General features: G+C 64.5%; 1 protein-coding gene and 1 long non-coding RNA gene across 2 annotated transcripts; one reads left to right on the top strand and one right to left on the bottom strand.

Moving 5' to 3' along the window:
- Nucleotides 1-3,269, top strand: LOC124092960 (uncharacterized). Its single transcript, XM_046445006.2, has 3 exons — nt 1-203; nt 661-918; nt 1,202-3,269. Exons 1-3 carry the CDS (start codon nt 1-3, stop codon nt 1,770-1,772), a joined length of 1,032 nt encoding a protein of 343 aa, XP_046300962.1. The 3' UTR covers nt 1,773-3,269.
- A 324-nt stretch (nt 3,270-3,593) lies between these two features.
- On the bottom strand, nt 3,594-8,924 carry LOC124092978 (uncharacterized). The gene is made up of 4 exons (XR_006851804.1): nt 8,410-8,924; nt 8,153-8,304; nt 7,795-8,043; nt 3,594-6,837 (listed from the first exon to the last, which is right to left on the bottom strand). It is a non-coding gene; the product is annotated as an uncharacterized LOC124092978 (long non-coding RNA).
- Between the last annotated feature and the right edge of the window lie 1,041 nt (nt 8,925-9,965).

Below are 9,965 nucleotides of genomic sequence, written 5' to 3'. Positions count from 1 at the left end.
ATGGTGGCCTGGCTCAGGACCCATGCGGCCACTTCTCCTGTCACTTCAAGGGACCTTGTGAAGAGGTGCCTCCGGCCACCCCGTCGGATCTTCCTACAGGAGCCTGTGAGAACCCACGGACCCAAGACGCCACCTCCCTCCCCGATGGAGGCCAGGTCCCTGCACGGTGCCCAGGAGGCTTCTGCGTCGGGGTCCTCCTGGAGGTAGGGCTGAGGGCGCGCTGGCCGGGGCCACCCTTCCCAATGGGCTCCCTGGGGACCATCCTTCCCATCGCCCTGGCACCCAGGAGGTCCAGGGGAGTCGCCAGGTGGTAAGGGGCTGTGGGACCCAAACCCGGCCTTCCGTTTCTAAATCTCAGCTACCCCCACCCCCGGCAGCCATGGCTGCCAGGTCCATCACTGGTATAACCCACGGTCCTGATTCTAGAACATTCCACACCTGCCCTCCTCACAGCCTCCTGGAGTCAGGGGCTCCCTGTTTGCCAACAGGGTGGGCCACGGGGTCCGGGAAAAGCTGCTGAGAGCCCACTCACTGTGCCTCAGTGTCCTGACCTGCAATGGGTCATGGCCCACACTGGCAGGCTATTGTGAGGACCAAAGGGGCAACCAGGCATACAGTAGGAACTCAGTACGTGTGCATGCCCCGCTCCACTTCCTCAAGCCTCGTCACAGACGGGCTCTGCCGCTCTGAGCCCACGTTAAGGAGCCCAGGTTCCAGGTCCTCCCCGAGAAGGACCAAATGGACCGTCCGACCTACACCTCAGAGTCTGAGGGAGGAGCTCAGCCCAGACCTGGAGCAGGATGCCTCAGGGCACAGGAGGGGCCGCCCGAGGCTACTCTATGTGACGGCAGTGTGGTTTGTGGGGGTGCAAGCCCACCCACACCCATCCAGCGGGGAGCCCTTCTTGATCCAGGCCAGGTATGAGCATCTCCCAAGCTGGTCCAACCAGAGCAAGGTTCAAGGTTTTGTTCAGTTTAGATCTGTCTTCCTCTGCCAATGAGGTGTGTAGATGCAAAGCCTGGGACTTCTGCAGCCACTTGGCTCCATGAGGCACACAGCCTGACAACGCCAAGACAGGCAGAGCCAGAGAACCGCTGAGCCGCTCAGGCAGAGCCCCGGTCCAACCGCCCCGACTTCCCCGCCGTGCACGCCACTTTGAGCTGGTTTCGTGCCTCCTAAGACAAAAATCCCCAAATCACAGGAGCACCCAGGGAGGGCTGCCGCTGGTTCCACTATCAGCTCGAGGGCTGGACTTGGAAGTCCAACGGCGCTCCTCCCAGTGGTCAAGGTCCATCTGGAAAACCGAGAGCCCATCCATCGGAGGCTCCTTGGCGGTTTTCTGTAGATGGCAGTTGAGCCCAGAAGAGGGATGGCCTCCTCCAAGGCCACCCAGCCGGTCAGTGCCACGTTCAGCACCCGGGCCCGGCCTCTGGACTGCAGGCCGCACAGCATTCCCAAAGGGAGAGCGGCCAGCGGGCCTGCCCAGCCTGACCCACCGACCTGCTGAAGTGATGCTCCGCAGGCCGCGGGCTTCCCACCTCAGAGTCGCTGGGACCGTGGAGCCGCGTGTCGCGGTGCCTGGCGCGGTGAGCGCGGGGGTGGCTGGCTGGGCTCAGGGGGAGCCTGGGGACTGCTCCGCAGGAGGCCAGCGCCCACACGCTGGAAGCAGATCAGAGCAGCCCGTCTCCCAGGGCCGCGGCCACTCCCCACTTGAGAAGGACTCTGTACCCATTTCACTCTGTTCCCTTCTCGGTGGCTCTTTAATGAGATGATGTTAGAGCTGGAAGTCCACAGTGGGGGCCGCGCAGACAGACAGACAGACAACCAGCCGGCCTCCTCCTCCCCTCCCCGGAGGTGCTGGGTGGGCGGCAAGAGGGGCCCAGCCACCGACTCCTGTCCCCTAGACACCCCTGGGCTGGGCTTGTGGCGTCTTTGCAGTCACAATGGGACACAAGCATCTGCCTGGTTCAGGTGGAGCAGGGGACACCAGAGACAGAAGAAGCCAAGAGGTCGGGACAAGGTCACAGCTAGCGAGAGACAGAGCTGAGGCCTGAAACCCTAGCTCCTGTCCCATGCGCCCCCAGGAGCTCGCGTCACCCTGGGGACAGACGGTCTCCCGGGGCAGGAGGTCAGCAGGAGCTCATGGAGAATCCCCCTCCCACAGGGGGCAGTGGAGAGCCCAGGGCAGGACTGGAGGCCCCAGGGCTGGCCGTGGGGGTGGGGCTGTGTCCCAAGACCCTCGGGGTCCCACAGCCAGGACCTGCCTCTGCCTCACACCTGGCCACGCTGTCCCCATGCCTGCCCCACCCAGGTGATGGGGCTCCTCTGGACGTGGCCCCGCCAGCCTCAGGCTGCTGCCCCGTGGCTCTGTGGCACCGCCGTGGGCAGGTGGCCCACAGGGGGGACTTACTGACTTCTATGTGGTCGCCCGAGTTTTCTAGAAAATTGTGGAAAAGAAACCAATCGTGGCCGTTCAACTTTTCTAAGGTAAAAACAGGACAGGAGGGACAAGCTCCTGGGGGGAGGTCCACGTAAGGGGACGCCGGGCGGTCCTCACAGTCACATCCACGAGGTGACGCAGAGGCACGGAAGTCAGGGGTTCCTGGCCACGCACGCGCGGGGTCTGCGTGTCTCCTGCGGGGGACGCCCACACGCACACCCCAAGCCCACCTCTGTCTGGGGAGGGAGAGGGACGGCCGGGGGCCCTGGGCCTCACATTAGGCTCCTGAGCCGACCCTGAGCAGGGGCTCGGCAGAGACCAGGAGCACGCGGAGCTGGTGTGGGGACGGCCACCCAGAGTCACAGCTGAGCAGCGCCTGGAGGACAGTCCCCAATGTGACTGTCAGGAAGCCGGTCGAGTGACGTGAAAATTATTCAGTGTTAATGATAAAGAAAAGAGGCACAAAAAAAATTAAAAATTAAAAAGAAAGAAAAGAGGCACAGGTGGGCCCCCAAACCAAGGCCAATCAGGATGTGGACGGGAGCCGCGCTGTGAATGCTTCCGGAAGCTTCTAACTGCCCCCGACTGGCGATCTATCTTGACCCTGTCTCAAAATAAAGTAAAAATGTCTGGGATGTGGCTCGGGGGTTAAGCGCCCCTGGGTTCAATCCCTGGTTCCCCCTAAAGATGCTCCCCACTGAGGGGGACCTCCCAACAGGGGAAACTGGGTGGGGGGCTCTGTGGGAACCTGCCCTTCCTGCTGGACATTCCTGTTAACCTAGAAGCACTTTAAGAAATAAAATAAATAAATAACAGAAACACCCCTGAAGCCTGGTCCCAAGGACCCTCGCCCCCTGTGGCCCCTCGGCCAGCACTGAGCTCCGCAGGGCCCCAGGCCAGCTGGCTGTGAGGATCCTCCCACCCCACGCTCGGCCTCGTCTCCAGGACCCAGGAGCGGGGACGGCCAGAGAGGCTCGCCAGCCCCTGCCCTCCCGGGCGCCCTCCACCAGGGCCTGGCAGGGGCAGCTGCCAGGCGTCCAGGAGTCTGGTCAACTCCAGCAGCAGGGTCCCACCGTCACCGTCTCGGGTCACACTGGGGCATCTGCCTCCTCCCCTGCCCGCCCACCTCCCCTCTGCCGGGTGTGTGGATAAGATGGAGGACCCTGCACCCTGCGGCGTGAGCAAAGCCCCCTTCACCGGCCCTGCTGGAACCGACTCCCGATCCCACGGGGCCTGTGGCCACCGCCCTGGCCCAAGTGTCCAAACACAAGTCAGTGACCGGACCCCAGGGACACACCTCTCTGTATCAGCCGCCAGCCTGGCTTGGCCGAGGCTTATCAGAGCCGCTCAGGTTACCCCCGGGGAACGCCCGGCCAGCCGCGCCCTGCCCTGCCGCCCTGCCTGCTGGCCGGGCCCTCTGTGTCGCTGGCCTCGCCCAGTCTTCAATCCATCAGATCTCTGGCGGCTGGCGGCCCTGGGTTCCGTGAAGGTGGCCCAGGGGTGGACCTGGGGCAGACGACCTGGAGGGGGCCAAGGGCAAGGGGCCCTGGGGGACGCCCTTCGGGGCTTCATCTGGGGAGACCTCGTAGGCTGTGCCTTGGGGGGGCCTCAAGGACACCACGCTGTGAAGCAGGCCAGTCACAGAGGACCCACACTGCAGGGCCCCTCCTCGAGGTCACCCAGTTGTCAACTCCACGGGGACAGAAAGTAGCATGTGGAGCCGGGCCGGAGGGCGGGTGCTGGGTTGGATGGACAGCGTGGGGACGCGAGGAAGCGCTGCAGGTGGAGGTGGTGACCGCAGGGTGGACGGCCCAGCACCCTGAGCTGTGCACTGGACGTAGTCGAGATGCTAGAGCAGAACAGGACGCCACCGGCCCCCACTCCAGGAGGGAGATGACCCCCTTCCCCGCGGGACCTGGGCCATGGAGGGGCCGCCTGTACCGGGCCTCGGCCACGGGCCTCAGAGCCCAGGACGTCACCTGGGGAATCCAAGAAGGACTCCGAGACGGCTGTCACTCCTGTTTCACCATCTGGCAGATGTGAGACTGTCCCAGCGTGCGGTGAGCCGCTCCTGGCCATCCGTGGTCCCCGGATGACCTCCCTGCCCTGCAGAGCCCAGTGCTGCCCCTCGCCCGCGGGGCTGCTGCGTCTCACCTGCTCCCCTGGGGCCAGGCTCCGGGGGCACCCGCGGCCCAGTCCAGCCACCCTCCTGTCCCTGGTGGCCTCCACCCGTCGTCCTGGGCCCCTCCCGACTCCTCCTGCAGGCCAGGCCACCGCCTCAGCCAGGGCTCCCTGTACGTCCTGGGCCAGCCACTGTCAGAGCCCGTTGGTGGCTCAGGGACCATCCCTGCTGCTGCAGACCCTGCTACTACAGACCAAGCAGGTGCCAGCGTTCACGTGTTGTCACCAGAACCCCGTGTGACGGTACTGCGAGACCTCGGTCAGACACATCGGGGCGGAGCAGTGGGGTTAGTGCCTCTGAAGGGACCTGGAGAGACATCTGCCCCCTGTCCCCACCGCATGGGGGACGGAGGAGGTGGCCGTCTGCCCGCCAGGAAAGCAGCACCTCCGTCTGGGACTCCCAGACTCAGAACGTGAGAACCAAATTCCCACTGAAGCCCAAGAACCTCCCCCACGCCTGGATCTGACCTGGGGGCCGGCCGGACGCCGCCTCCCTCCCGGCCCCCCTGCCTGGCCTCTGGCCTGGGCTCCTTCCTCGGGCTGCGACACCTTCCGCTCTCAGTGCCACCGACTCCTCAGCCCCTGGGTCTGGGCTCCCCTCTCCTCCCCGGGGGCAGCCCCCGCCTGGACAGAAGCGGTGGTCCCAGCAGGAGGGGGCCCAGAGGCTGAGCTCCGCCTGGCCCCCCACGGGCCCAACGAGGTGCAGAGCGGCCCCTGCCCTGGGCGATGGGTGGACGACAGACTGATTCCTGCCTCCAGGTCGGCTCACCTGGGCGTCCCCGGCAGCCTTGTGCTGAAAAGACCCCAAACCGTCCTATGTAGCGTGAGACACTTTGGCCACCCGCCTTGTATTTTAACCAACCAAGAGTTAGTAAAAAGCTTTTTTAAAAATGATGATTATTCGTGCAGTTATCAGGATGCTGACTGTATTAAAATCACACACGCACATGCACACACACACACACGCACACAAGCACACGCGCACGCACACGTGCACATACACACACACACACACACTCACGATGATACAGCTGGACACAGATGTAGGAAAAATACGCCCCGGGGTGGCTGTTTGAAGGTCTCCTGAGAGTCCTGCCTCTCGGCCACATAGGATGGGCTGCTCTTGTAACAAGGAAGATGTTGTTTTTTAAGATTTAAAAAGCTGCCCTGAGTGGCAGGCTTGCTGGACACGGGGGACACGGAGGAGGGTGAGGAGGGGTCAAGGGCCCCGGGTGAAGCCAGGCCCCACGTCCAGTGAACAGTGTGGGGACCCAGGGCACCTGTGGGCACTGGCTCTGGGGCTGACGGAGGGGAGAACCTGCGGGGCCAGCAGGAAGGGTCCACCTGTCCCAGCAGAGGTGACCCTGGTCCTGAGGCCCCTGGAACCCCAAGGTCACGCTTTCCCCCACGAATGTTACAGATCAATGAAAACAGATGAAGGTCGTCCGTCTGCGGCACTTTCCTGGGTGTCAGGGACGCTGTCCCCCGACAGTGTATTTGAGGTCGAGGTGTCTGTGGGGTCAGTGGAGATGGGGGTGGGGGGCCAAGGGCCCCAGACTCTGTCACTCGAGGCCCACTGGCTCCCAGCAGGTGTTCGGAAGCCTTGAGGGCCCCCAGGGCGCTCTGCTCATCCCAGCAGGGGACAGCCATGGGGGGGGCCTCGGCCACCTGGTGGATCCCCTCCTTCCAGAGGCCCTGCCCCCCAGCTCTCTGCAGGGAGCCCCACCCCAGGGTCCTCTGGTTCCATGTTGAGGACAAGGAAGGCGGCTCTCTCCTTCCCCGCAGCTGCCTTGGGCCCTGGTCTGGAGTCTGACACCCAGGAAGGCACAGAGGGACCGAGCGGCTGGGGCTGGACCCTGACTCAGGCGTCAGCTGCAGCAAGACCCTCTCCACTGCCCCTCGGGGCCTGTCCCCTGCTCTCCCAGGCTGGCCTCCCGCGTCCTGCCGTGGGCATGGCTTGGGTGAAAGGCCTCTCCTGCATCGTCCCTGTCATTGGACACAGCCACCCTCTGCTCCAGAGGTCCTCCCCAGGACAAGTGACATGTCACAATCCTCACCGTCTCTCAGGAACTCCTTCGATGGAGACCTGGCTCCTGGTTGGGGAAGGTCCCGCAGAGTCTTTCTGGAGGGAATCAGAGCCAGCGGTCCAGGAAGACCTCCGCAGAGCAGCTCAGCGCCCCCCATGAGCACAGCCGGAGCTGGGCCCAAGTTCCTGCCTGTGGGTGAGGCCGGGAGCTGAGGCCACGTGAGGATGCGGTTCCAAGCCCGCAGTGGCCCTGGAGCTGACCTCTCCTGTTCACCACCAAGGACGGCCAACCCACTCACAGGCCACACACCGGGAGTGCAGAGGGGACAGCACCGGGTCTGGGAAGCCCGCCTTGTGGACCAGCCTCAGCAGGAAGACCAAGGGGGCCTCTCCCCGATGGGCTCAGCACCCGATGCCCACTACTGCGCCCGGCACCAGAGCCACCTGGTCACCCGGAGGCTCAAGGCCCTGCCAGGCCTGAGTGAAAAGGCACCCTGCCGACCACGACGTGGCCCTTGCCCAGATGCAGGGACAAGAGGTCTTCATGGTGCACACACACCCCCCAGGGGACAGGAATGGTCACATGGGTAGGGACAGGGGACGTCATGGGGCTGTCACTTCTGCTTTTAGGGTTGTGTGTGTGTGTGTCAGGGACACAGGGACTCGCGATGCTGCCCAGACATTCCCTGAACTCCTGGGCTCGTGAGATCCTGCCTCAGGGCTGGGACAAGGTCCTCCCACCAACCACATGAGCCAAAATCAAACCTAAAAATCTGCCAAATTTGCTGCAGAAGGCCTGACGCCCCACTGGGCCCGGCGGCTGCAGCTGAGGCTCCATATCCACAGGGGCCCTGCTGCCCTCCGTCTGGGTGGCCCTCGGGCCCCAGGCCCCCAGGACTGAGGCCCTCCACCACAGATGAACTTCCCTGTCCCCAGGCCTAAGCCTCCGAGCACCACCTGACCGGAACCTCATAGGAGGAATTGAGAATCCCCGTGACCCCTCCCTGGCCCCCACCCCAGCCCCGAGCAGAGGAGAAAACCCACAAAGAGGATTGAAAGGCAGCCTTTCCCTGAGCCCAGGGCTGATTCTTCTCCTCACCTCCCCCCGTTTCCAAGAGCCCTCCCTCCTGGGAACACAGCAGCTCACCCCAAATCACAAAGGCCCCCCGGGACCAGGCACCCATCGCGGTCCCAGCCCAGGTGGCAGAGGGAATTAGGAGCCATGCCCATGGGCTCTCCCTGGCACCGGCCAGCAGGAAGGCCCTCTGCCCACTGGCCGGCACCCTGGGCGGCTCCGTGGGAACCCCCTGGGGTTGTGCCACGGGAGTGTGCTGTCCGCTCTCGTCCCCTAGCTGACCCTCGAGACCCAGCCGGACTCAGAAGGAGGCCATTCCGCCTGCAGGAGGAACACGACCCTGTGACAGTGCTGCAGAGAGGGGGGACCCCAGCCCCACTCCAGCACCCTGCCCCCAACCCCACGCCCCAGCACGCTCAGCCACACCCACCGTGTCCCATTACCGTCTTCCTGTCTTCCGGTTGACATGCTGCTGTGCACACGTGACAACCAGCTGCAGCCCCATGAGGCCTGGCAAAGGGTCGGGGGCTCAGCAACCTCTGTGCCACCCCCACAGTGAGGCTGCAGCCATGACCCGGGCTTCTGCAGGGGACGCCAGGATCAGAGGCCCCGCAGCCTGGCCAGGGAGGGGCGTGCAAGCCAAACCCTGCCCTCAGCCTGCACCTGGCACCCCTGAGTCACTCTCACCCTCTGACACCCTCCTGCGAGGTCAAGATCAAGGTGTCTTGTCCCAGGGCAGGGGCCGCGGGCCAGGCTTCTTCTGAGAACATCCCTGCTCCTGCAGCCATTTCCCTGGGGCTTGGCTTATGCCGAGGAGTCATCGCGCCGTCATAGAGACGGGGAGGTGGTAGGCCAGGACCTCTGGCTGACCGGACGTCCCACCTGTGGAGTCCCACTGGACAGACTGCAGAGAGCGGAGACTTGAACTTTCATTCTGAGGGCAAGGAAACCAAGGCCCAGGGGGACAATGTGACTCATGATGGGGTCTCCCAAGGACCGGTGCTCCTGCGGTCCCCAGGTCCCTGGGGGCGGGGGCAGACCCTGGGGACCTGCTCATCTGAGCAGGAAACAGTTGGGCTCTCAACTTAGATCCCTGCGGCAGGACTAAATGAGGCCAGCCTCCGGATCCCAGCAGACACCTGTCCCCAGCACCCGGTCCCCTGCCCCCACCAGCAGCTCCCCCTCTCTGCTGAAGTTCTGGGCTGGCCCTCGGCCATCACCGTGTGGAGAACCATCCCAGGGGCAGGAGGGCAGGAAGGAGGATGTTTGGACGAGCTGAGAGCCCTCTTGAGATTCCGGGGTTCGGAGCTCATGCTGAGCTGGCCCAAGTCCGCTTCCTGTTTACAAGGGCCGGTGGGGGGGGCCAGGGAAGCCCCAGGAGGCTCCAGGGCGTGGGGCCTGGACGCAGGGGGGTGCGCAGGGGGGTGCGTTTCCCTTGGACACACCCCGGCTCAGCAACTAAACACAAAGTGGCCTGGCACGTCCCGTGGAGCTCGCTAAACCCAGAACATTTTTGAAAAGATGTTGGACTAATCCCGTCCCTGGGCGGTCGGCTTCTCTCAAGGCCCGCGGCCTGCACAGCGCCCCACACGCTGGCGGCCCCAGGCCTGCTTGCCCTCTGCCACTGTCTAGGAGTCAGGCTGCCCTGCAGCAGGGGTCCCCAAGACCCCGACTCCCCGCCTCTCCTGGGTGCCCCTCTTGGCTCTCAGCAGCGGCACCCAGCGGGGGGGCCGGCTCCGGTGGGGCTTTTGCAGAGACGTGGTGGCTGGCGCCATCTCCCTGGAGCCTGCGAGGCCTCTGGTTGTGATGAAGGGCGTCAGAGCACCGCCAGCCACAGCCCCCCCAACCACAGCACTGTCACTGTGTGGCCGGGACGGCTCTCGGTGCCCCTGGGTTCCCAGAAGGCCCTGGGGGAACCGTCCGAAATGTCCCAGCGGCCTCCAGGAAATTCCCTGCCACCACCCAAATGGACCCCACAGAGCTGCCGGGTCCATTTGGGTCCATTTCTAGGGCAAAGGCGACGCCCACACCGCAGCCAGCCCGCTGGGCGTCTGCTGGAACCTCCTCCCGGGGCCTCGCCCTTCCCGCTGCCTGAGGATGGTCCAGGCCGCTCCCCACGCCCCCTCCAGGAGGCCCCGGGGCTCAGGGTGTCCACGTTCACCAAGGCGGGTCTGGGTCAGCAGGGCAGCAGCCCAGGTCCCCGCCAGCCCACTGTGTGCCTCAGATGCCTGGTTGAATAAGAC

This window comes from Marmota monax, unplaced genomic scaffold (assembly GCF_021218885.2).
Source record: "Marmota monax isolate L192 unplaced genomic scaffold, Marmota_monax_Labrador192_F-V1.1 WCK01_AAM20220418_F8-fsc00038, whole genome shotgun sequence".
NCBI classification, from domain to species: Eukaryota; Metazoa; Chordata; class Mammalia; order Rodentia; family Sciuridae; genus Marmota; species Marmota monax.
Note: the sequence above shows the minus strand (reverse complement) of the source record. Positions and strands in the feature narration are given on the sequence as shown.